The following is a 27,766-nucleotide window of genomic DNA, read 5'->3' as shown; positions in this document are numbered from 1 at the left end:
CCATGGTGCTCAATGGTGATCATGTTGACAATTCCAGATGGTAATATCCTGCACCCTTGGATCCATTTATCAGTATTAATCAAATCACATGTACTGGTATTTTGTGTAGTTCCTTCAGAGTTAACCATTCCAAACCATGTTTTAGAAACAGACATTTTTTCTTAATTTTTTGGGGGGGGATGGGGTGGGGGAGAGATCAGAGCAAGAGATGGATTCTCTAGCCTATCTTATTGCCTCTCCCTTGAGTAGACTTTTCACACCAAGGGGGGATATACTTATCCTCTAGTTGTTTTTCTTTAATTAATTAATTTATTAATGAAATTGTTTTCCTATTGAGGTGAGATTCACATAACATAAAATTAACCATTTTAATGGCATTCAGTACATTTACAATATTGTACAACCACCTCTATTTTGTTCCAAAACATTTTCATCATTCCAAAAAATCAAAATGCCATTAAATAAAAAAAAATGCCATTAAAAAAGGCAACCATCCCAAAAGAAAACCCTGTACCCATTAAGTGGTAATTCCCATATCTCTCTTCTCCTACTCCCAGCTCGTGGTAACCACTAATCTGATTTCTGTCTCTATGGATTTTCCTATTATATATATTTAATATATATACATATATATATTCATTTATCTATATACATATATATTCATTTCTCTCACTTTGCATAATGTTTTCAAGTTCATCTCCATTGTAGTATGATCAGCACTTCACTCCTTTTTAAGGCTGAATACTATTCCAATGTGTATATATGTATGTGTGTGTGTGTCATATACAAAATATACATACACCACATTTTGTTTATCCTTTCATAAACTTTATTAAACTATTTTGATCTTTTGGTTATTGTGAATAGTGTGGCTTTGCACATTTGTGTAAAAATATTTCAGCACTTGTTTTCAATTTTACAGGAGATATACATAGGAGAATTGCTGGGTCATAGGGTAATTATATGTTAAAACTTGTAGGGGATCCTTTAGCTGCTCTCAAAATGTAGAAAATGATCAACCTTGAACTCCTCAACAAGGTCAAACTCGGGTCAGCCCTAAACATGTTACGAGTCTCCTTTCATCCTACCTGCGTTACGAGATTGTTTTTAGAAAACTTCCAGCTTACAGGACCACAAAGCATCATCAGAGGGCCTAGTAGCAGTAGTTACAGAAAGAGTAATAACACTTCCTAGCTTACAGAATGTTTTTAACATGCCAAGTCAACAGGTTCTCATTTTAGGATAGGGGTTTTAATGGAAAACTACTAGGGTTTATATCCTAGGAATGGGATCTATCCATGACATTTTTTTTTTTTTTTAAGATTTTATTTATTTATTTGACAGAGAGATCACAAGTAGGCAGAGAGAGAGGAAGGGAAGCAGGCTCCCCGCTGAGCAAAGAGCCCGATGCGGGGCTCGATCAGGTCAGGATCCTGGGATCATGACCTGAGCTGAAGGCAGAGGCTTTAATCCACTGAGCCAGCCAGGTGCCCCCTATCCATGACATTTTTATAAAAAATTTTGTATTGTGAGTACATATTCTGAGCATTGTATTATAAATAGTACTTCCTCATCAGGCCCAAATACTGCAGAACCCGATGAATGAATCTGAGCATGGATGAATTTCTAAAGTTCTGGTGCTTAGAGAAAATTATGTTTTATCTTAGAAGGCAAATTCAGAGAGTCTTTCTCTAGCAAGGGTTTGGAGAAATCCTATTTCCTACTTCCTATTTCCTCTTTGTTGTGAGATCAAAATATTAGATCTTGAAGTATCTTCTTTGGATCACTGAGTGTATTTGTATATTACTAGCTTTAGGTGGTGAAAGCATATAATGATACTTGGGAAATCCTGGAGTAAAAAGAATTTAGGGGATTACTACAGGATCTTCACAAGTCTTTAATATCTTAAATATCCCAGTACTCTACATATAACATTTATCATTCTGCTTATTTGGTCATGTTAGTTTTATACCACCTACTTTCCTAGGCTTAAAACCAGTATTCCATAGGGGTATATGTTTGAGAAAGAAAATTCTAATTCATTTCCCTATATTTTTGAATGATTACACTAAGGCCCAGAAAGAAATTAAAAGCAAACCAACCAGGGTGTCTGGGTGGCTCAGTTGCTAAGCATCTGCCTTCGGCTCAGGTCATGATCCCAGGGTCCCTGCTTGGCAGGAGGCCACATCTCTCTCTCCCACTCCCTCTGCTTGTGTTCTCTCTCTCACTGTGTCTCTCTCTGTCAAATAAATAAATACAATCTTTTTTTTTTTTTTTTTAAAGCAAACCAACCAAACCACCAATAATGGTTATTTCCTAGATTTTTGTAGGTTCTTCAGACCTACTGGGAGGATAGTGGGAAGGAAGGAGGGGGTGATCGAAGGGAGGGAGGAGGGCAGGAGGAAAAGAAGGAAGCTATATTATGGCATAAAAATGAAAAGGGACAGATAAAGTATTTTATGGGATTTCTTCAAGGCTTAGAAAGAAAAACAAAACTGATATACTGGAATTCTTGCATAGCTAAGAATAATTCTTGAGAGGGAGAGAAAATCGTAAGCAGGCTCTATGCCCAGAGAATAAGCCCAATGTGGGACTTGACGTCAAGACCCTGAGATCACGACGGGAGCTGAAATGAAGAGTCGGACACTCAACTCACTGCACTCCCCAAGCAATTCTACATGTGGGGACCGGCGGAGGAGAAGGAAAACAAAGGACAAAGAAACAACTATTCCTCATTTTTGTGTGTTAGGGATTTTCTTCCACATCGATAGGGTGTAGAGATTTCTAACATTTAAGTTTGGGGTTCTGTGGCTTTTGTTTATCCTTAACACTCAAATATAGTCATTGTTAATACAATTTCTTTTCCCATTTGAATTTATATCAGACCCTTTGAGACAGGAGCAAGTTTACAAAGACCTATCAGTGTGTTCACCCACATTTCTTTCTATGCAAAATATACACAGGTACAATGTTTTCTTCTTATTTAGCACTCTTCTTGAAATGATATAAGAGCTTTTGAGGGATATTAATTAAACTTTAGAGCAACCCCTGTGACATGTGTGCCTGCCTACATATATCTGTTAGACACTTAGGAATTAATTTTTGCAGAAATGTGCCATTTAAGGGTGCTTGCTAGGCTAGCCACAAAGTCACTGACAAGGCACCAAACAGATCCATACATTTCAGTCGTCAAAAAAAATGCCATTAAAAAAGGCAACCATCATTTAGCATCAACACGTAAATATTGCCATGGTGCTTAATATACTCTCAAGCAGGTCCTGCAGTGTCCCTGTCACAAAAACGAGTCCCAGGGAAGCAGGTTCTGAAAGCTTGGCTTCCTTGAAAGGCTCCTGGTTTCCTAAATGCTGGGTTTCCTAGGGCTCCAGGCAAGGCTTTTTAAAAATGCAAGTGTCAAGGAGAACTGTCATGCATGTTTGCCTTAAGTACCCGAAAAGCTTGTCACTGCCATCTTGGAAGTCTTGACGAAGACGCGGTTGGACATGCCAAGGCACGGTAAATTGAAAGCTGCCTGACAGGGAGGTGCCTGTTAGACTAACAGCCAGGTGCCCGCCTCCAGGCATTTTCTTTGCAAGCGGCAGAATTAAACAAAACCAAAGGAGAGTCTTTCAGGGGAGGCTGTCTTTGCAGAACATCTCAGAGGCTTGGACTTGAACTGGGGTCCTTGCCAGCTCTTAGGTTTTGCTTGATAAGAGGTTAAGGGGCTACATGAAACAGGAAGCACAGTCAGCATTTCTGTGAGGGCGGTGGGAAGCCACCGGGAAAGAGCAGTGGATGGAGAGGGCAAAGGTCAAGAAGGAAAAGGAAGGTGAAGGTCAGGGTTAGGCTGACATTGCACCTGCTTGTTCTAGGAGGCTGAACAAGGCAGTGGTGAACCAGAGAACTATTGGCAGCAAGTGAGGTTCAGAGCCCAGTAATCTGGGTGACGTTGGGAAAACAATTTGTTGAATCTCAGTTTCCTCAGGTGAAAACAATGGAAAATGTTGCATAGGGATACTATGTGCATTAAATGGACTTAGCACATTCTTGCCATATAAGGAGACCCCTTAATAAATGCTAGCGTCTACTGTTCTGGAGAGAGCTATCAATGATCTCATAAACTGCCTCTTTGGAGGACAGATCTTTCCTTCTGGTCCCGCCCCCTTTCCCTTCCTTCCTTCCCTTCTCCTTTCCTTCCTTGAACACGAGGTCCTTCGGTTAGCTCTTATGAACTTTTATTTCTTGTCTTTCTGGTGTGTCAGCTGAGGCTTTTCCTACTTCTCACTGCCAATGTGACCATAATACACCTTCACAGGCTCCCCATCCCACACAGAACAGACCATAAGGTACTTCAGTGATCCCAGAAGGTGGCTGTGGCATGGACCACAAGACCTTTCTAGCATTGTCTCCTGAGTTCCAGCCCAGCTGATCAGAATGCTTACACACTCTTGCTTTTCTGGCCTTCTTCTCTTACCTCTTCCTGGAGTGGCCTTTGGATAGGGTATACTTTTCCATCAAAATGGGAATCAGACACTATTCCTTCTGGCTAGGTTTCCCAGACTGGGTAGATGGGGTATCCCCAACACCCTGTGTTCCTGTACCACCCTTTTATAGTGTTTTATATTACTATAAATTATTGACTTAGCTGACTTCTCCCACAAGACCACAACTGTTGGGGGACAAGGGCCATATCTTTTTGACTTTACCCTCAGTATCTTGCATGGTGGTCAGCCCCTAATAGAACTACCGTAAATGTTGGCTGCATTAAGCTGGAGTCCTATGAACACAGCTGCTAATGGGATTACCAGTGGGAGGTGGGAAATTAAAAAAAAAAAAAATCCTTATTTAGCATAAAATCAGAGTTGCAGATAAAGAAACGATATAAGTTTGGCCTGAGGGCCTCTTATTGACAGAACCCTCACATACTTATTTCACAAAAGGGGCTGACTTCATTGCTGGATTTTCAAGCCCTTGATCATAAACACTCTCTTATAATAGTTAGAGCAATGATACTGCTGTACTAGGCATTTCTCCTGGGGACTCAGAAACTTGACTGAGTCGTCTTAGATATTTGTATAATATCCCCGTTAGGTGGATAGAGGCAAGGTAGACAGGGAGAAGAGGCAAATTTAAACACTGCCAAATTATAAATGAGAAAACAAAAGGCAGCAAAAGTTAGGTACATTGAATCATGTAGGCCAGGTTGTGGCACAATTTGGGAATAAAGAGAAGGGCCCTACAGCTAGAACCACAGGAAGTGAGTGAGTCAGATTTTCCCCACAGCTATGCCTCTTCCTCACACTACACCTGGCACATTAGAAGGGGAGTTGAGTTCCTCGAGTATTCTAGTATTATTTGATACATTATTCCTTGAAAAGAAAGTTCTTTCAATTCTATGTTTAAAATCCAACACCGTAAACTTCAGGGCTCTTATTTTAAGCCCATAAAAGTAAATTCAACCCATTAAAGAAGGAGGAATAAGGAGAGACGGGAGCATTTGAATTGAGATGAACATAATTTGGCATAATCCATCAAAATTTAAAAAGCACATTATACATACCCTTTGATCTAGCAATTTCTCTTCTAGGAATTTGACTCTTGAACATAATCATGTAAGTATGCAAAGGAAGGTATATACACAAGACTCTTCATTACGGTTTTGTTTGTAATAGCAGAAATGTGAAAGTGATCTAAGGGTCCATAAAGGAGAGATTGGTTAAATAAATTACGACATTTTGGAATATTACATAGACTTTAAAATAAGAATGAGGTAGGTCCCCATGAAATTACCTGACGTGATTTCCACCATATTTCATGAAGTTAAAAAAGGAAGTTGCCAAATGGTGCGTATAATACAGTCCCATTTACATTCAACTTAAAAAAAAAATATGCTCAGACATCCAAAAACATTTTGGGAAGCCTAAAATAATAAACCTTCAAAAGAGATTTCCTTGAAAATAGAAGGGGAAGGGCAGGGAATATTCCTTTCCATTTTCTAACTTCTTAGTTGTTGAATATTTTTACCAAGAGAATGCATGCATTTTGTAATATAGGAGTGGAAAGACCAAATCTATTGCAATATGGGCTCTGATCTTTGTCTAAATTCTTGACAAATCTTTTGTGGAAGGAAATGGAGAAAAGATTCTGTGCAGAGGGAAGAGGCAACAAAATCCTGTCATTGTGCTGGGAACAATGAAGCACGGAGAGGTATGCTTGAGCTACAGGCCTGCTTTATCTCACTACTTGGACATTTAGAGTGGGAGGCCTTCACTGGTCATCTGGGTCTCACTCCCCTCACATAAATAGATACTGGACTGTACTAGGTAATCTTAACATGGCCTCCAGCTTGAAAGTATTGCCTCTGTGCTGCCAAATGATTTCCAGTTCTCTTAAATGATCAAGCCAACCTCATTCATGTTTACCTTGACTCCTTCTCCTGGTCTGCCTTCTAAGGTAGTGTTCAGAATCAAGAGATCAACTTCCCAGAAGACGGCATGTTCTTATTTCTGTATTCTAGTCACCAGACCCTTTCTTCTCGGTCTCTTCCTCTCTGACTCTGACTCGCCCTCTGTGCCTGAAACAGCCTTTGGCTTTAGCTCTGTAGCAGATTCTACAATTCCTCTTTCCCAAACTGAAGGGTACCATGAACCTGAGGATGCATATTAGAGGCAGGACACGAGGAGGCTGCTCCCTACTTGCCTATTTCTAGACAAGGCCAACAATGGGGAAGATTCAGAAAATGACTCATAGTATGTGTAGACACACATGGACTGTGTCCTTGCAACTTGTCTTCCAGTCACATCATTATTATGAAGTTGTAGGTGGTTTTAAATGTATGTGTGCTACCTTTTCCCTTATGACACTGAGTTTGAGTATTTCTAGTAATGCCACATTAAATCACAGGGGTGTAAATAGTGGTGGACATAATTAATGACATTAGGATGTGTTGCATTTTAGGACAAAACTTTTTGTCTAATTAAATGTAGAACTATTCAATTGTCACCTACACCATGGTCCATTGTGGAGATGACTGACCCCTGCAAAATGTCCTACCTACGATTTTCACCATAAAGAGGATAAAATGCATTGCCTAGAACAGGAACTTGCAGCATGGAGTTAAATGGTTTCCATTCATGGTCTTATTAAAAAAGCAAAACCAAAAATTGTCCAAAGCAATTCAATTTTATAAAGGTAAAACTGCATCCCGAGCCATTTTCAGGAGAATAGGAAATGCATCGAGTTGTTTTGAGTTAACTTTCTCATCATGAGCCCTCGTAAAGAGCACTGGTTAGTAAGACAATAAATGAGCATGTTTTAATTAGAAAATGTGGAATCCAAGCAGTTTTGCAGGAAAGAAGATGATAGCTTCAAAGAGACATCAGGAGACTAATAAAAGTTAAAATGCATTAAGTGGCCATAGTGAACTCAAAGGTAAAGTTGTGGGATGTTTGAGAAGTGAACCAGAGAGGGCAATGAATCAGAAGGGGATGGAAATTAGTCAGTGGAACTTATTCTTTCTACTTCATATTAGAATCAGCTGTAAACCCCCTTCTGTGCCCAGGCAACTGAGATAACCTGATGCCCCTAAAATTTTCCTACTCCTCCATCCTGGCTAGAACTGTGTGGGCCCAGAGGAGAAAATCACTATCATTGGGCAATGTGAGTAGGTAGCTAGGGCTAGGACAAAACTATTATTGAACTTGATTTTATTTTATTTTATTTTTTGCCTGCAAAGCCTCCATTTTATGGTCTCCTAAAATCATGGTGCTCAGTTACGACCATGACATTCTTCATGCTCTACACCCATGCTCTACATTCTTCATGCTCTACACCCATGCTCTACATGGGTGCGTGATCCAGGTCTAGCCAATCAACACGGTCTGTTCTCTAGGTCTTGGGGAATGGGTCCACTGTGGGTATGTGACCATTGTTGAGTTCAATGAAAATTTAATGAAAAGAATGTTGTTGAAATATCAGAAAGAAGACTTCCTTTTTCTGTTAAATTTCTAAGGTGTGAGAACATAGCCTGAAGTTCCAACAAGGATCTTACAAATTAAGAACGATGGTGGGAAAGAGAGAAAAGTGAAGCTGAGGGACAGATTCCTAATGCCTGAGTTTCTTTTCATGAATCCAGTTCTTCCAGAATCTTGAATCTGTCTCAGGCCCTTCATCTCCCCAAGTTCCCACCTCGCAACATGCCAAATAAAGGACAATAATATCTATCAGATAACATAAAGTGTCTATTATGATACTTGGCACAAAGTAGTTATTCAAGGGATGATGATGTCTAAAAATCAAAACCGAAGAGTGTTCAGTTGTTTCCAGGAAGTGAAAAAATATCTAATCAGGCCACAATGTCTACTCACGCAGATTCTGAAGTCTAGAAGCTGAAGAAGATGATCTTTGCAGTCCCTTGTCTTTGGTAAACTACTGAAGGACACTAATGTACCAAGAGAGAACAGCTCAAAGCTGAGGAAAAGACACCCACAAAACCTGGAGATTCAAAGCACTGTCCTACTCCCAGGGGGCTCTCATGTTTATTCTCATTTTCCTGAGGCCAGGGTGGGGTAGATTTCTCCAGGTCCCATCAAATGCTTTAATAGGGTCCAATATCACCTTATGCCCTCTTATCCATGTTCTCTAGTAGAGAAAGTCTGGGTTGATAAGAGATCAAAAAGTCACTAAGATTAAGCTTTCCATTTAAAATTCTTATCCAAGAAGAGCAACATCTTCCATCTTCTTCTAAGTGCAGAATTTTAAATCCATTTGTTCAAAGAATTTTTTAAAAATGAGATTTTAATCATCGTATCATTGGTGTGTGACATCTTTACCAGAGGACTGAATGTGGAGAAATGGACTTATGAATGTTTGTACCCAACCGAAGCTTTAACAAATTACAACACAAATTCAATACAATCTCACAAATGAAAAAGAAGGGTTACCCATTCTCTTTTGAAATATAAGGCAAGGACAGTTAAAACAACGATGAAAGAAATTGGGAGCATTTTCTGATTGTTCAGTCATTCTGGCTGAGAAGCAATTCTTTAAGGGATTTAAAAATACACAATTTTGAGGGTGAGCCTTTGTGGTTAGCATTGTCATGACCTCTAAAAATGATTATTTGCAAACATGACTCATGACATAGCCTGAAATTGTTTGGTGGGTTTTGGAGGGAAGAAACCTGTCTGAGAAAAAGTTTCTTCAACCATCTCCTGTAATCTAGAGTACTCAACCCCAGGAGAGGGACCTGGCTGAGAGCCTTGTACAGGACTGCAATTCTGGGGACACAAAACTACACTTTACAAAGACAGGCAAGGTGGAGGCTAATAAATCAAAGGAAGCTGCAGAAAAGTTGCAGAGCCTACTTCCCCTGCCTGGGAGAGCTGGGAATGCCTTATCTGGCCTCTGTGAAAAGAAAAGGATCATTGGGGAGCCAGAATTAGAAAAAGACTTGTGCTTCATCAAGTCTCTCCCTGTCTAAGCCAGATAAAAGCCTCTGGGAAGGCTTCAGGAAATGCCCCAAGGGAGTGACAGCTGATTTTAGCTGAATGGGTGAGAAAGCACAGACAGAGATGGAAATACTTGGCTTTTTTCGACTGGCGAACTTAACCCACTGCATTTACAGACTTGGGGCAGAGGCTTGTGCTTACAAGGCATGACCACGAGGTGGCCTCGATCCGTAATTGGGTCCCCATCATCCAGGTTGCAAGGGACAGCCTTTTAAAAACGTTCTCTTACCTAGAACCTTAACTGTGGTTAACTTACAAGTAAAAAGTTCAAGTACCCAAAGCTTTAATAAACTTAATTAGACTCTAGTTTTATAGCGGGAACCGAATTCGAAAAGGACAGCCTCTCCTTGGATACCTGTACCTTCAAGGACGCTTCCCAATTTGCAAACCATACCAAGAGCAGGCTGGAGTGGTCCTAAATAATATGTAATGCTTGTTTCTTTCTTAATGCACCTTGTAATTTGCACACGTGTCACACCACTTTATTTATTTTCTTATTAATGGGTTTGAGTGTGTTTAACACCACAACCCATAAATTGCTGAGCAGTAGCTCGGCGTAGGTTCTCTCTATTTTCCTGCCTATTGTCAGAAAATGATGTGGGGTACGCAGGTGCCTCTTCTAACCGACTTTCTCTCTCCCTCCCCACCCCTTGCCTCGATCCAACAACGAACTCCTTGTCTCCATCTGCCAAGAAAAAATAAAAGACACAGCCTCGTTTCTCATTGGAGAGCATGCCTATTGAGCAGCTCAGTTATTGAGATTAATAAGCTGCCAGTTTCCAAGGAAGACTACGAATACTATAAAATTAAAGTGCACTGCAACGTGAAATGCTGCTGGTGGCCAGGCGGGATCACCATGTCAAAAAGGCAAGGTAAAGCTATAAAATAAGGCTGAGCTTGAAAGGCTAACCTAAAGGTCTCATTAATTTCCATGTTGCCTCTGATGAGAATTTAGAGGGGGCATAATGTTTTGCAATATGGAGAAACCAATCTGCCTATTGATTTGAAAAGTGCTTGAATGCATTGGGTGCACCCAGAATGAATTCTAGTTTTAAACTTCACTTAAACAGACACACACACACACACACACACACACACACACACAACCAAACAGGTTACCTTGGTTTAATATTCTCAAGATCAAGCTTGTCAGTGATTCTGTCAGAAAATTAATCCATAGGTAGAAAAATCAATCTGAGAACAAGTTTGGAATAGTCTTTGGGCTCAGCATGGCAAGGATGTTTCAACAATCTTGTTGCTTCTCTGTGAGAACCTTATTTACCAAAGGTCTTGTGTCTCGATTCCCAAATACGCACTACCAATAAAGCATCCAGATTAGGCTATGATGACTTCCTCACAAAGACAAAAAGTGTGTTTTCTGAAATTCTGAGACCAAAATTAGATTCTTAAAATGCTGCCCATCAAGCCCAAGGTACTCCTTTCTTTAGCAGAGCCCTTACACGACTTCCTGCTAACAGGAATAATCATGGTACTCTAAGTATGACCAAATGGTCAGCCAGGGTACCCCTAGCGGTTTGGCTTTCTCCTGTTAATGTGGCAAAGCTCTGTGTGGGAGAGAAAGATTCAACAAATCACAGAGCTGAGGAAGTAGGAGGGCTTTGATTTCTGCACTGTCAATTTGCTCTCGCATTTTCTACGATGCAAAGTATCTGTCATGAGCTCACATGGAACCTATGCCGTCCGGGGCCATGGAGTGCCGAAGCCTCAGACCCACCACACTGGTTGCCACCAGCCTCAAAGAGCTGCAAAGAGGAGTCCCTTACCTCTTGCTTGGCTGATGATTTTGCCAATGGCTAAGGCTCTATCGTGTCACAGGCTGGAATTCAACCCATAGATCTTTTTTTTTTTCCTTATGTCACTTATCACGCATTGACTTCACCATTTCCATGGCCTGGCAAATCAATCTTCTGTTTGCCATCAGAATAAGCATAGCTTTGTTTTGTTTTTCTAGTTCCAAAAGGCACTACTGTGGGGTGGTCAAGAAAATAGCACTGGTAGTCAGACCCAGTTCAAATCCCAGCTCCGCCGCTTACTCATTTACAGATCTGTACATAACTTCATTTTCCTGAGCCCTCAGTTTCCCTTCATTTAAGATGGGGATAAGTAACATATACCCACCAGAAGTGTTAAGGGGTTAAATGGGATAATGTACATAAAAACTAAGTGCCAAGCAAAAAGCATTTGATAAAGAAAAATTGTTATTTACAGGCATATATGATCATGTAGAGTAAGTGCTAAATTGAACAAAATTTCTGGAGAGTTATTTTTAAAAGAGAAAAAAAATCTATTGCTGAGAGCTTTGAACACACTAAATATGCTGTTATTTGTAAATGGATGAATTTCCATGTTACATCTATTATCTTGGAATCAAAATATTTAGAATCCAAACAGCTACACTTAAGTCTCACTGCATCATAGATTTGACGTGTCTGAAACGGCACTTCTGTTTTCTGCCACAAAACTGGTTCCTTCTTTGGGAAATGATATCACTAACCAGCCACCCTCCTAAGTCAAAAAGCTGGTAATTGCACCCTCAACTGCCTAAGCCACACAGGATTCATTCCGACCGATTCAAAATACACTTGACATCTATGAATGTTCACCTTCTTGCCAGAAATGGGTAGGAGAAAGCAAATATGAGGCTACTGCTGCCAGGACCCCAGCGGGGACCATCTTAATCATTGCAAGACTCTCTAAGCTGGATCTCTAGACTTGTTCTACCTTCCACCTTACCCCCAGTCTCTTGGCCATATGGCAGCTTCCAGAATTCACAACAACAACAAAAATATTATTTTATTGTTTTATTTTCCCATTTAAAATGCTGCAGTGACTTTTCATTATTCTTGGGCTTTGATTTCTTCACCCAGCCCAGCACTCTGCAGCACACTGCCCTTGCCTGCCCTTCTAGCTTGCTTTCATTTCTTGGCATCCTAGTGCTCCTCTCCCCAACAGATCATTGTTTTTGCCATCTAGAACATTCTTTAAGTCTAATTAACACTTACTCATCCTTAGGGCTCAGCCTAAACATCCATTTCTCACGCATCTGACTTCTCTATATCTCACATGGCACATATTCCCCCTCATCGGAGCAGAAGGGGCATGTGTATAATCATTTGTTCACATCCGTCTACACCCAGCCTGGAATCACCATAAGGGCAAGGACTTTGCTTTTCTCCTTCACTGAGGTCTCCTTGGTGCCTGGCGCATGATAGGTTCTTACAGATATTTCTTGAATAAATAATGGATGGCCGTCTTACAAAGCAACTTGCAAACTTGTTTGTAGTATGAGGGTCTTGATGTTTAAAGGGAAGGCTTCTGGAATTGAGGATCTGATGGAGATTTTTCTGTGTGTTTATTTTCTGTTTCCCTTGTGTCAAAATTTATAAAGATAGAAAAGGTATTACTGAAAAAAAAAAATCAGAGCTTCTGGTATTTCAGAGAAAAAGTAAAATCAGGGGGACATTTTGTCCTGCTTTGGGATTCTCTTTAGTGACCTGCTGCTAAGAGATTGAGAGAGAGAAGCTTGCTTCAGCAAAACACACAGATGAAGTAAAGTTAGTCATCAAACTACTTTATACTGTTTTGGACAAGAGAAGCTGACTTCAGAAACTCCCCAAGAAACTGTTGGCCAGGAAGATCCCTGAATTTGCTGCTGTCAGGAGAGGAAAAGAGTAGAGAGGTGCTATCAACCAGCGATTACCCATGGATTTACTTCTAAGACCTAAGTAGGTGGAGAAAAACATGGTGATGGAGTGATTTTGTGACACACCATATTGGAGAAAGACAAAACAGACTGCTTGCAATTAGTACCTCTGCCCTGAGTTTGTTTTTCCTTGGATTATGTTATGGTTTATACATGAATGGACTGGTTTTGGTGGTAGATATTTATATGCATTGGTCCTTTACATGATTGACAGTGCTATGGAACTTTCATTGTAGGCTTTTTTGTCTTCTGTTAAATTCCAAATTTGTACAGTCCTATTTTCGGGCTATGTCTCCTTCATCAGCACCTTTAATTCTACTTGCCACAGAAAAAAAAAAAATGGAAAAAAAGCACAGTCCAGAGAAGATGTAACATGCCTCATTAAGACTGATGGGAACATCAAAAAGCAATGCAGAGAGGCCAAGGTTTGTTCCTCCCTCATCTAAAGAAACACGCTGGACTTGGCATAGAGTCTCCGGGGGTGGTAGAATGCCTGCTCATCACCTTCCAGGGTTATGAAATTCTTCCATTACACCTAGAAGTCTGTATTAGGGAGAGTAAAGGTGGTGAGGCTGTTTGTAAATTTCCACTGCATTTTCGAAATTGCTGACTACATCACAATCAGCCTCCACAATGACCTGCCTTCAATGGTTCTCTCTCCTGGATGTAGTTAATCAATCCTTATTTGGTATAAAAATAAGAATGGGAATCCCAGCATGGCATCACGCCCCTAAAAGAACAGCTCCGGACCTACACTTTCTCTTGTGGATAAGAAAAGGATCCGATGAAACTCACCATGTTTCAGCATTTGCAGGAGTGAATTTTTTCAGTTCTACAGTTTCTAAGACTAAATTAAAAAAAAAATAGGGGATGGGAACAAATAATATACCATAATCTTTGAAGTCTTTCTACTTATCTACTAGACAAATTCTTATCCTTCTTCTAAAATCCAGCTTAAACAGACCCTCAGCTGTGAACTGTTTCCTGCTCATCCTGGGAGAGTTAATCCCTCCATCCACTGTACAGTGACCTTACACTTCCATTGCTGTACACGCTGCACTATCCTTTTGTTTCTGTACCTGTCTCTTCCTTTGGGTTGTGTGAGCTTTAAGGGCAAGATGTCTGTGTTACCCATTATCTTCCTGGCACCTGACATAGTGCTTGGTATACATGAGGGACTCAGTAAATATTTGCTAATAAGAAACTGAATGAATAATCTTTTTAAAAGAAACACAAAGCCCAACAATTCTACTAATTACTGCTGAAGTTTTCATATATGAGACTAGACGCACACCCAAGTTATACGTATTCATGAATTCCATGAATGGAGTTTCAAATATCTGCTGACTTGTGCTCCCTGGGCTTGACTTCTGGTGACCTCATGATCCCAAGGGCCTCACAGTCTCTAAACTTCGGCCCTTGAATGTGCTGATCAAAGAACATCCAGATGTTGCCCTTGTTTGATTTTCCCTTCTGACTGACTTCAACATTTTGGCAATCCCATCTACTCTTCAAGCCTTGTATTTAACTTGCCTCCTCCAAAAGCACCACTGAGAAACCCTAATCCTTGGAGAAAAGACAAATATCCAAATGGTCTGCAGAAGGACTCTACAGATCAGATACAAATTCTAGGGAAGCTTACTTCAGAAAACCAGGAAGGTGACAAGCGTGGCTCTGCTGGCCCTCTCTACCAGATTCTTGTCAAGATAACACTTGACTACAAATGGTTTTATAAAGTAAATCTCCTGGAGAGCCAATTATTTTCCTCAGAAGCTGGGAGAGGGGAGACAGTTCATGCAGTATATGCATTCTAACCACCAAGGGGAGGCTCTCTGTGAGAAGCAAACACTCTGATGGAGTTTGCCCTGTAAATGTAACAGTTAGGGCAATAAATGTAGTTTTGTAGTTACTCATCAGAAGAAATCTTGGCACCTTATTTTATGTGTGGAAACCACTATAGTTCTGTTCAAAGTGGCTCAAAACGTCCCATCTCCCTGAAGTCTTAGGCCTCTTGCAAGTTATTTTGCCCTTTGACATCCAGATCGTCCATCTTTAAAATGGTGGAAATAATGGTTCCTTCGTACCTCACTGTATCTCTTTCAGGCTCTCATGAGAAAACACAAGTAAAGAATGAATGCCAGCCATATACAAAGTGCATGGTGAAAAGTGGTGATTAATGATGATGGTGGTCCTCTTCCTTCTGCTCGTCCCCTCCTCTTTCGGAGCTACTAGACTTCTCTCTCCCTTTCTCCTCATCATTTTCCTTCTTCCCTCTAGTCTACTCCATGCAGCCTCGATGGCCAGAAACTCTTTTTCAAACAATGGTCTATTCATATAAAAAGAAGCTAATGCCCAACAAATTCGATGGCAGAGGAGGAAAAAGAGAAAAACGTATACAGCCTTAAAGATCATCATCGACTATGGGATATCCTGACGGACCAGTCACGGACCAGTCTGCTTTCAGCCTGGAAACTTTCTGGCAAAGCTGTTTATTGACAGGTTACTATATCAGTGCAGATGTTTCAATATATCTATTACATATAATATATGCATATAGTTTCTACTGACTTTACATATTTTATGCCTCAGATTAAGACTATAGGCATGTGTGGGGCGCCTGGGTGGCGCAGTGGGTTAAAGCCTCTGCCTTCAGCTCAGATCATGGTCCCAGGGTTCTGGTATTGAGCCCCACATCGGGCTCTCTGCTCGGCAGGGAGCCTGCTTCCTTTCCTCTCTCTTTCTGCCTGCCTCTCTGCCTACTTGTGATCTCTGTCTGTCAAATAAATAAATAAAATCTTTAAAAAAAAAAAAAGACTATAGGCATGTTTAACAATAACCTATAATCAGAGAACAAATTTTATTTAAGTTTAAAGTGACCACAATGACAAGAGTACACATGTTATCCAAAATCTTTTTAAAACAACAACAACAACAAAAATAAGATAAATGCTATGGCTTGCATAGTTGCTTCCAGCTGCGTGCAGAAAATTCGCTGGCCATTACCGGAAAGATGACAGATTCCTGTCATATTTCCTCAAACGTAACTTATTAAAGTTTAAAAACTTAAGTGGGAACTTTTTGGAGGGTCAAAGTGAAGCTTCTGCTTTCTCCGTTTCTCTTCGTGGCTCTTTCGGACAAAGAAACAAGAGTAACCGGAGCCCCCAAAGCCTGAAAAGGGTGTGGGTTTGGAGCACAAGGGCCGTTCCCCATCTAGCAGCCCACCCACAGCCTTCCCGGCCATTCGGCCCCAGCCGGCTGCACTGTCACCCACACCCCCTCTCTCAGGGCATCAAGGTGAGCACGGTTTTGGAGCACGAGGCGTGAAGGTAAGAAAGGGACTGAAGCAGAGGCAAAACAACACAAGGCCAGACCTGGAGATCACTTTGCAACTCTTCACTCCAACCTAAGTGCTGCCCCTTTTTTCTTGTTTGTTTTTGTACATTCTTGTCTGCCCCTCAGGCATCAAGCTGTTAGTGTGTACAGGAGGGATTAACGTGAGACGGTATGTTGGATGAAATATAAATTAAAATTATACTTCTGTCAGTCTGGAATCAGGGATTGTTTCTCAAGGTCTCCCCAAACACTTAATTTCAAATGAGTCTTCATTTATTACTTCAGGAAAGGCCAAATGCATAATTTATCAGCAGCTTTCAGTCAATATACCCTTATAAGCATGTTTCCCATGAGCCTTTGAGTAAAAATATGTTATGCTAATTCTATTAGTTGGGTACACAAGAGCTGTCTAAGAGAGTAAACAAGCATTAAAAGGAGACACATGTGAACCAAGAAATACCTATCAACCTACCATCCAGGGTTGAATTACCAAGGGAACAGCAAGGAAGTGGTAAACTCGTCCTGTTATTTAAACCAAGACTGTCTCCCCGACAGGAATCCCGAGCCATCCTGTGGTGGATCTTGTGGGTGGCTCTGAGAGGGCAATGGGTGTGACGGGCAACGGGCACTTACCGGGTCTCTAGCGGCACGTTGCTGTTTAGCACCCAGCTGTCCTGAAGCTGAACGGACTCTGGCGTGGTTGCTAGGTCATTGGGTGCGGGAGCTGGGGCGTGGATCTGGCTCCGCCGGTTGGTCAGTGAGTTCCTGTTGAGGGAGTTGGCAGACGAGTGGTGATGGGACAGAGTGTGGTTGTGAGGGGGAGGCAGAGGGGGCCTCAGAGTAGACTGGCTGTGGTGGTTTGGAGGACCTGGAAAGAGAGGAAGGAGAAACGGCCATCAGGGACTGCAGACTCTAGCCGCCAAGGCTCTGCAAACCCACGGAGTAGAGCCTAGAGCCCATGCCTCTATGTGGGTTAATTTCTGAAAGTCACAGACTAGACACATAGATAAGACTGCAAATGCCTAATTCCAGGGTTGGTTACTCATATGTAACATGGTTTGCTTTGCTTTTTTTCTGCCAGCCTCAGAAGAAGGAGAAACTAGGTTAGTAAAACCAGGCTAGAACATATTAATCTTGAAGAGGAAGTCACATGACAGGGCTGATCATTGTTGTAGAAAGTCCGTATACTCTCTCCTGGTAAACCAGTTCACTACATACAAGCTTTGCAAATATTGCCTTCCTTTCTTCTTTTTATTTAAGTCACAGGCACGTTTATTATCCTCTGGAACATTAAGGTTTTCCCCGAGTGGGAGGGCCGACCCTCAGGAGGCAGCCACACTGCCACCAGAAGCAGGACCGTGGGGAGGCAATGTCATGGGGGGCAGGAACAGTGCCTTCAGCTTCCCGGACAAGCTAGTAATCTCAGGATCCTGGGCTTCGTAAGACTTGACCAAGTGGGCAAACTTTAGGACACCTTCCCTGTCGCAGCTGAAGCCATAGGCCTTGATAACCTCCTGCTGAATCTGCGTGGCCACGGGCAGCACGAATTGCAGCATTTTGCCCAGGTCGTTGCACGCGTTGTCCCGAGCCTAGTCCATGCGCACGGCGTTCTACGGGGCCGAGAACGCCTGGATTACCTCCGCCAGGACCACCTTGGCTTGCTCGGCGCTCAGGGCCGCGGGTGGGGCCGAGGCCGACGCCATAGGGTAACAAAAGCTGCACGTGCAGCGAAACCAACGAAATGCTCAGGAGAAACGAGATGCCTCTCAGAGTGGCTCTCAAAACCGATGGAAGGGAAGCTGCATCAGCTGCAGCCGGAGAGAGAGAGAAAGAGAGAGAGAGAGAAGGTGCAGAGAAGGAGGGAGAGGGACAAGCAAACCCCACATTGACTGTAAGCCTGACATGGGGCCCCATCTCATGACCCTGAGGTCATGACACAAGGTGAAATCAAGAGTCAGATGCTCAACTGACAGAGCCACCCAGGAGCCCCAACTATCTCCTCCTTCTAAAGGTAACAAAATAGCGTACCCTCTAAGACAGTAGCATACTTAAATACCTGTGGGGGCCAGGCAAGAAAGGGAGGCGGGCCAGTTGTGGACCGAGGGGACCCGGAGAGGGCAGGAAGCAGCCCTCCCTCAGATCTGAGCCCATGTGGCCATGTGGGGATAAGGGTCCAAGGCAGCCAGATCTAGTTTTTCAAGGAGAGCTGGAGATCTGGACTTTTAGATAAAATTTCCTGGGCTTTGAAGATGGTGACAATTAATTTTAAAAAAAGTATAGGTGTTTTGTACACACACACACACACACATATATATAAAATTTGTTTTTAAATAAGACTTTAAGAAAATACCTGTGAGCCTGCTCAGACATTGGGTCTGATGTTTTCAAACCATGACCCTCACTCCAAATTGCATCTATTTTCTTCTCTTGAAATCCTCTCTCCTTGCAGGAGAAATGCACAAAGGGGAACTATACCTCTGCGTGTATCCTCTTGTAAATATGACCACAGATGACAACTCCACACAGGGTTTTCCTAGCAACCCATTCTCAATCTACAAAATGAAATATTTTAAGCATAATGAAAATGAAAGTAGTTCACTATGCAATGTAAGCCTATAATTTGGTTTTAATGGCTGCTGAAACATGACTTTTAATTTGTGTCCTTTTTTGAAGCCTCTAGTCGAGGTTGGCAGCTCACCAGGTGACTGCCAAGCCTTGTCATTTTGGCCCCTGCCAACTTTTAAAATCCTCAGCCCCTGCTGTCCTGGCTTTAAGAAGTTGGCTCACATCATTTAAACAAGCAATTTGACACAAATTTCAACTACTTGTCTCCTTATGTGGCCAGGCTACATCTCCAAAAGGTGTAATCTACATTCCGCGGCTCCTGGGAAGCCTGCAGAAATATTCCGAAAGAAAGACAACATGTCAAGAAGATACTAGGTTTGGAGAGCATCATGACTGAGGAAAACAAGAAGGAAAAATAACAGAGGAAAGTGGTTCTTCGAAGTTTGTGTTCCTGGGCTGAAATTACTTGGGGGGATTTTTTTTTTTTTTTGGGTCTTCAGAGAAAGACAACTAAAACTAAACCCCAATGGGAAATGACACTGTAGAGTTGTATAGATTTTAAATCGCGTCCTCCAAATGAACCTGCAATTCGTATTTTACATTATGCACCAGTGACATTTTAAATATATCTTTGAGAGAGTTTCATAGCTGGAGCAGGCTATTACATTTCCTGGCATTGTTGTCTGTCGAGTAATGTATTATTATATAGTTATTTAGCATTTATCTGTCTCGTATTAGTGGGAAGAGGTGAGAAACAGGGGTGAAATGATGTAATAATGGTCCTTTAGAGATGCTATCCAAGCCCCTCACACAGGGTTAATGAATTCTCATGCCTTCCTTTCCCTTCTCTCAACTTCCATCCAAGTGGTCATTATTTGCCATTAGTTAGGTAATCTTGAGACTTGCCTCAGGAAGATGAGATGAATCAGTGTACAAGTGGGAACCCAGCCTCCTCAGCCCCAAGCCCTCACTTTCCATCTCCCTCAGCAGCCCGTCCTCACCTCCAGAGCTCCAGACCACACACTCTCCCAAAGTACAAAGAGGCCCTGGGAGGTATTTAATTCACTAAATGAGATACCAGAACCCTCTTGCTTCCTGTCTATTCATCCCGAGCTGAGGTTTCTTTGCTAACTCCAACTTGGGTGGCCCTTCCCTGTCCATCTGTGTTCTGTGTGGGTGGAATTCCTGTGGTTTCCCATTTGTTGATCATATCCAGGGGTGGTGCTGGGGGGAACGGAACCATGGACCCAGGTGTTATGTGGCATAGTCCCAACAAAATGGATGGTGAGCGTTCCAGTTAGCTGGAAGAGAAGTCGAGCTGCTAAAGAGAAGGTCTAGAGCTTCATGGAGGAGAGCAAAGCAGACATAATTGTCTGCTCACCCTGCCCTCCTATAAAGCATGTTATTTCACTGCAAATAAATCACATTATTGACAGCAACAACAACCACCATCTAGCATTGTCAGTATTAAAAGATGTTTTCCTCATTACTGTTGTTCATTTCCACTGTGACACGGAGGATATTTGCTCATCTATCTATCCATCTAACGATCATATTTTGCAACTAGGTGCAAGAACTAAAAAAGACAATTAGAATAGAGTGGTAAAAGCTACCACCGGGGTGTGTACAGAGAGACAGGGGAGCATCTGGGGGGACACTTAGTCCATGGGTAAAAACCACAAATCTAAAGAGGGTTCAAGGGTTCAAGGATTGGGTCTGCCCCTTTCATGTTGTGTGAACCTGGACCTCCAACCCCATGTCTGTAATCCCGAGTACTCACCCATCACTGGTGACCACAGCACTAAGTAGCCGTGTGTCAACATGGAAGATGCAGGGAAGAGGAACGGGGAGTGCCAAGCCTGCCACTCAAGGCTGGCAAGTTCCCCAACCACGTGCACAGAACCCTGACTGCTTCCGTCAGGAATAAAAGCGTGAATAAGACATGACTATGGCTCTCAAGGAGCCCAGATTTGAGTACAGGACGTAAACCCAGATTTCAACCCTCTAGGGCAGAAGTCACAAACTGACAGCCCCCAAGATGCACATGACCAAAATTTCAGAGTCGGGATTTTGTAGAACGTTCCAGATCATTGACTTCTCTTGAGAACAAAACTAGAACAAAAATATGGAGTCTATTCTCCCACAGTAGCAACTAGATATAGCTTAATGCCTTAGGATGGTTTGTTTTCTGGTTTGCCATCAACCCTAAAATCCCTGTTATTTTAATTTGGCCGGATATATGCATTTATGTTACTGCGGGTAGGCATTTATGTCTTTGATTGCTGGTTTCCTCCGTGGTACCTTCGTATTCTGGGTAGTTCATGTATCTCTAATATAGCAACACCTCTGCTACACCTAATGATCTCAAGTATTTTTTGTGTTTATCGGTTTTCATTACAGTCATCCAAAGAGCTTGCTGGATCTGATGGTTTTCCATTTCAAAAAATGCAAACAATGGCCAGCAACATGCCTTACTGCTTTCCATGAGGCCAAATTACATGGAAAAGCCCTTCTGAAAGGCAACTCGTGTCTTCAATAGATGCTGAAACAGAAATGATTAACAGCTTAGCTTGATGAAGGAACCTTCACGTCCACTCTGAGTTCCACACAGTTATTGGGTTTAATTAATGTGCATATTAATGGCTCTTCTATTGCATAAATATGAAATCACATAGTAATGCAATTGAGCCACGAATAACTGTGTAACATAAATGCTTACACACTATCAACTTAATAAGTATGCTATTAGCAGGCAAAAGGCAACTGTCATTACAATCACAGCGCTAACCTATTATCTTGTACCTGATTTATCTGGAGTTGAGAACCTAGAATTTATTTTTAGGTACTGTGTGGCCTTTCATCTGAGGAAGGAGGAGCGGCACACTGGTCCTCTGTTAAAAGCGAGGGCAGGAGCACTCTCATAGAGGGGTCATGTGGCAAAGTACCCTTCTCCAAAACAGTCAGCCTTCATCCCTCTGAGGGGAAAAAATTGAGAGAGGGAAAAGCAAAGCCGACCCAGTTGGCCTCAACTGGACTGTTACTTCAAGTTTAATTTATAAAATGCTTGGAAAGGGGAAAAAAAAAAAAAGGCTAGGGCAGGATAGTTAAGATTCCCAGCGAGGAGAGGATAAGTGAATTTAGTGAGAAGGAGCTTCCTGTATGTTTATTTTTTTTTAAGAGATGTTATTTATTTATTTGACAGAGAGATCACAAGTAGGCAGAGAGGCAGGCAGAGAGAAAGAGGGAGAAATAGGCTCCCTGCTGAGCGGAGAGCCTGACTCGGGACTCCATCCTAGGACCCCAAGACCATGACCTGAGCTGAAGGCAGAGGCTTAACCCTCTGAGCCACCCAGGCGCCCCTGCTCCCTGTATGTTTAAAAACTAAGTGCTTGAATGAGTGCTTGATTTGTCCTATTTGCTCAAAAAAACTATGCTTAAGATTTGCTGTTGCCAGGAATTTTGGTCCTGAGAGGGATGCCATTCCCATATTCTCACCTTCCTAAATGCCAACTGGTTGACAGTGGAGTCGTAAGAAAAACAAAGTAGTTCTTCTTTGTTGGGCAACAGTATCAACCTAACAAAGTTAGACCTGGGGACTGCAAAATGCTGGAGTATCAGCTTCTGGGTTAACTTGACTAGCAAAGCTCAAACAGCATGTGGAAACAACCAACGCCCACAGTGTCAATAATGTATGTATAAAGGAAGGATTTTCTTTGGAGCTAAGGAAGGAAATTCTTAATAATTGGCTATTGTTGCACTCTTCCTAAATAAACAGGTGAGTGAGACATTTAGGCTAGGTTTACCCTTGCCAAGAGGGGGTGGGTGTGCAGGAGAGTAGGAGGGCAGGGATAGACTAAGATAGCTTTGTCTTGCTCTGTAGTACACCCTATTTTTTCCTGGTGATTACAAATGATAAAATATATGAAAGAAAAAATATATAAGTATAGGCTTGCCTAACTGCTCATAATTCACTCATTCTTGGAGATGGAATGCCAAGTGCTGGTCTTTAAAAATTTCAACCCCTTGGACCCTAAGATGATGAATTAACCACAGACTCTCTGCCCCCTTATACTGAACCATGTCTTTGGAGCAAGTTCCATCTTGACAACAATTTGAAGATGCTAGAACTGAAGATGGAGTTGGCACACATTTTGAAGTCTCTGGCTGGTGAAAGTTGGCACCTGGACACACTGTTCAGATCTGACCTCACATGAGAGGCAGAGAGAATCAGAGGTGAAGACTTTAAGATGACAGCCTCGGGGCTCCTGGGTGGCTCAGTTGGTTGAGCGACTGCCTTCAGCTCGGGTCATGATCCTGGAGTCGTCCCAGAATCGAGTCCCACATCAGGCTCCCGGCTCCATGGGGAGTCTGCTTCTCCTTCTGATCTTCTCCCCTCTCATGCTCTCTCTCATTCTCTCTATCAAATAAATAAAAGAAAATCTTAAAAAAAAAAAATGACAGCCTCTAGTTAGAAGGAGGAGTCTGTTGTTGATGGCCAGGCTCGTGGATGGCTTTGAACACTTGAGTGGCCACTTAACAGTGTGACCCCTGGAAAAGAGGGGTCTTTTCCAAGTTTGTTTCTTCATCTATGAAATGGATAGAGTCGTTTTACTTTTCTCATGTGGTTGTTAGGAGCATCAAATGAGAATACATCTCTAAAAAGCCTACCACGATTCTTGGCACATAGTTGGTATTAAATATTATTATATATTATGTGTTATAATTAATAGTACTGACAATGGTAATAACAGCAATAGCAACTTTAGATCTGGGGGAAATGAAGGATGGAGGATGGTATCAAATCAACACAGAAAGGCAAAATGACCAACCTCAGACCCCCTCCAGCCTCAGATGTGGTCTGCAGAAGGACCTGCTGACTGAGTAATATGGGACAGGCATGACTAGGGACAGTCCCAAAAGCATCTCTCTCAGAGCTTGCAGAAATAGAACATGGGACTCCGAAGTGTTCCATTTCCATAACCAAAACAATTGATGTTAAGGACTACAAAATAATACCGACAGGAGTGTGAGGAGTTAAGCTCTCCCTGTGTGTCTGGTCCTGTGCGAGCTGCTGTCTGTAAATTTTCTCAGTGTGCTGCCACTCACTGTTGTGGGACAGGTTCTCTTATCATCCCCATTTTACAGATCCAACCAGTAAGGCACAGAGAGGTTAAAGTAAAGCCCCCAAGGTCATGGGGCTTAGTAAGTGGCTAGCTGCTTGTGGATCCCAGGGTTTCTTCCCCATTCCACCACATGCCAAAGAGCGCGGGGGGCCCTCAAGGCCACTCACATAGGAAGAGAACCAAGACCCCTGCCCTGCTTTACACTCACCCTGGCAAATACAGAGGAAAACAGCCTTAACTCATTTCTGTGCACATTTGCTTAAACGGCAGAATGCCATCTTGTGAGAAATTGGAGGCAACTGCCCACCTCAAAGCTCTGCACCTCACAATGCTGCTTGAATCAGGAGAAATAGGCCAGAACAGCCGAACTGCAGGGCAATCTCTTTTCTGTGCCTTCCCAAAAGGCTCTCCTGGAACTTCCTCCTCTGTGCTGTATCCCTGGCTCCCGTAACCAGTGGCATCAGGGATAAGCAGCAATTAGGTCTGTTGCAGGCAGAAACAAGGGCACACTGGGTCCCAGCTCATCCTTCCTGCTCTGACTGAAGGTACTTTGCCAACAGCCTGGGGGTGGAGGGGGTTGGTGGAGGGGCGGGGGGAGTCCAGATCCAGCCTCCTCCCGTGTTTAGAAAGAGATGGAGAGAGATTTACTTGTGTCTAAGTACCAGACACCTAGGCATTCAGCCTGCTCCCTCCTTCCCTGTTGTAGCATCTGCTGAGTGATTCGTCCTCTGAAGAATGGACGTGTATTATTCGGTGCTGACCCCCGTGTAGTGCGCTGGTGTCGCAGGGCCGTGAGCGATGGCAGTGTTTCTTGCATATGGCCACCACTAGATTGAACTGTAGCCTTGCTGCACGTTCCAGAATTCAGGAGAAAAAAAGAAGGCAGGAATGAAGGAATGAGCCAAGTTATGACCCCCTTCTTGTCTCCCTGGGCTGGGCAGACGCTCTGACCAGTCCCTCTGGGGCTGGGAGTGTAGGGTCCTGGATTCAGGGTGGGTGGGTCAGTTGCCCCTGATGGAAAGGCTCCACTCAGCCTGAGCAGAACAGCAGGGAAGGCAAGGGCTGTGCTCAATCATAAGGAATGATTTGTAGTTCTCTTGCTTACACAAAATATATGACCTCAAAGAAAAAGCATTCAGAGTGCATTCACAATGACGCACACATCCACACTGCACAGTGGAAGCATGGGGACTGTGCTCACAAAGAGCAATCATTTGCAGGCTTGGAAACCAAAGTTTTGTCAGCTCTACCTACATCCATCAACAAAAAATAGGTTTAGGGGGACACCTCAGATCATCGAAGAGCAACTGCTCCCATTTAATAAGCACCAGCTGCGTGGTAAGAGCTCGCCTTATTGAGACTTCTACTAACCTTTGAGGGAGATGGGGTTCTCCATTACAAAGATGAAGAAAGTGAGGCACAGGACATTAAGAGAGGGGAGTTTCTCTTCTTACACGTTGCATTGAACTGTCATGCAGCTGGGCCCCTCCCAAGGGCACACTGGGCGCCTCTTTTTCATCACCCTTGGCATATGGTTTTCTATCGTTTTTGGACTCTCCTGTGTCTCCTATAGGACTGTGAGCTCCATTCGGCACAAAAGTCTGTCTGTCTTGGTGGGGGGCGCTGGGTGGCTCAGAGGGTTAAAGCCTCTGCCTTTGGCTTTAGTGGTGATCCCAGGGTCCTGGAATCGAGCCCCAAGTTGGGCTCTCTGCTCGGAGGGGAGCCTGCTTCCTCCTCTCTCTCTGCCTGCCTTGTGATCTCTGTCTGTCAAATAAATAAATAGATAGATAGATAGATAGATAGTCTGTCTGTATTGTTTTTACATCCCGGGCACAAGGCTCTGGTGCCTGGCCCGGAAGTAGTGCTGAATGAATGATGGAAGGAACACATGGTGTTTGGTGGCGGGAGGGCGGTCGTGTTGGGAGAACCTCAACTGATCTGAGAGGGGATCACAGCAGACGTCTGCCTCTGTTCTGTGAGCATTTCCCAATTGCCAGAATCTGATGGGCCTTTCCCTTAATTGCCTGAATTCTTATTACCCTCACAAGTCCTTCAACAGGGAGACAGTTGGACCCAGGGAGAAGGTGACTTTGTTTCCCTTTGTCTTTGTTTGTTTTTCCCTGGTTCTGCCTGACGACCCATTCTCTCTCTTCAATAACAGATGTACTGACGTATAATGACAGTCATCTTTTAAAAGTGTACATTTTAGCCTTTTCTTTTATTCTATTCCCCGAGTTGTGCAGCCATCACTACTGTCCGATCTTAGAACATTTTCATAAGCTCCCATAGGAAACCTCATACCAGGAGCAGTCACCGCCCCCGCCCCCCCCCCCCCCCTGCCCCCGCAGCTCCCCTACCCCCAGGCAAACAGCAATCTACTTTCTGTTTCTATGGATTTGCCTATTCTGGGTATTTCATATAAATGGTGATTCCCTCTGTTTTTTATAACCATGATGTCTGTTGCAGAGCATCGCCAGAACCAATCAAATTTAGATCTCAGATGGGGCACACTTCATACCACTTAAAAATATCTTTCCCTGGCAACCGGAAGCTGGTGTTCACAGGAGCTTTTTGGCTGGGACTCCACTGCTGTTGGTATTTTTCAGAGATTGTTAGGTATGGCCATTTGAGAGTCAATTGTAGACTTGAGGGCCCTAGGAGGACCCTGGAATTTGTTCCAGTGCTTCGGGACCGTCTGTAATCATGGCAGAGAGCCATTCCTACTCAGCTAAAACACAAACCACACATCGTTGGGACACTGGGGGGTGCGTGGGGGGAAGGGAGGGAACTCGGACTTGGGTGCCAAACCGGCAGTAGTGCTTGACTCACAACCTTAAGAGCAGTTGTAGATTGGTGACCCTCCTGCCCCAACTGGGCACGTTCTCACATACGGTGAGTCAGAAAGGGATTTTAATCATAGATGTCACAGCATTTTACCCTACCCCCATACTCACTCTTTGTGTTCTTAAATCATCTGGAAAGTATCACTTGAGATCAATGTCAACTCTATTAGCTAGTTTCCAAGTGACAAAGACAAAAAAAAAAAAAAAAAGCCACTTGAAATACTTGAGAGGAACCCTTCTAAAGAGAAGATTTTATTGCAAAGTTATGTCTGAGCAGTGCCTATCTGAGCATTTCAATAAATCTACATTACCCTAGGTATTTTGGCCTCCTCTGGGAGAGGAAAGCCTATCAGTAGAAAGTAATGATTTTGGGTTTTTCAATTGCCCTAAGGATCTTGACAATGCTATTAAGACCCATGCTCTCCCTGTCGAGAAGTTTAGGAGTGAAATTATTAATATGCCCAGACGTTATGTTGATTGTTGCGCTGTAGCAGAAAATACTCTCTCTGTTATTTGAGCTGCATTATCACTTTCCAAAGCAGAGAATTGCATCAAAAATTTAAACTCCTCATTCCAGCTCATCGCCTAGCTTTTCAAGGTCTTATTATAAAATAGTCTGGGCAAAATTTGGGTATTTCCCTACCCATGGAAGATAATAAGTTTTTCACAGCA

The 27,766-nt window shown here is 42.8% G+C and overlaps 2 protein-coding genes across 2 annotated transcripts in view; both read right to left on the bottom strand.

Moving 5' to 3' along the window:
- Nucleotides 1-27,766, bottom strand: part of TENM2 (teneurin transmembrane protein 2) — a 479,009-nt gene that overhangs the window by 280,462 nt on the left and 170,781 nt on the right. Inside the window, exon 4 of the mRNA XM_059416332.1 lies at nucleotides 17,197-17,431. Within this exon, the coding sequence (XP_059272315.1) occupies nucleotides 17,197-17,431 (235 nt within the window). The remainder of the gene's footprint in view (nucleotides 1-17,196; nucleotides 17,432-27,766) is intronic.
- LOC132028396 (protein C10-like) lies at nucleotides 17,812-18,324 on the bottom strand. The gene is given in 1 exon segment (XM_059417317.1): nucleotides 17,812-18,324. A coding segment is annotated over 1 exon segment (381 nt). The 5' UTR covers nucleotides 18,267-18,324; the 3' UTR covers nucleotides 17,812-17,885.

This window comes from Mustela nigripes, chromosome 12, assembly GCF_022355385.1.
Source record: "Mustela nigripes isolate SB6536 chromosome 12, MUSNIG.SB6536, whole genome shotgun sequence".
In the NCBI taxonomy this organism is placed as follows: Eukaryota; Metazoa; Chordata; class Mammalia; order Carnivora; family Mustelidae; genus Mustela; species Mustela nigripes.
The sequence above is the reverse complement of the archived record's forward strand: the minus strand, read 5'-3'. Positions and strand labels throughout refer to the sequence as shown.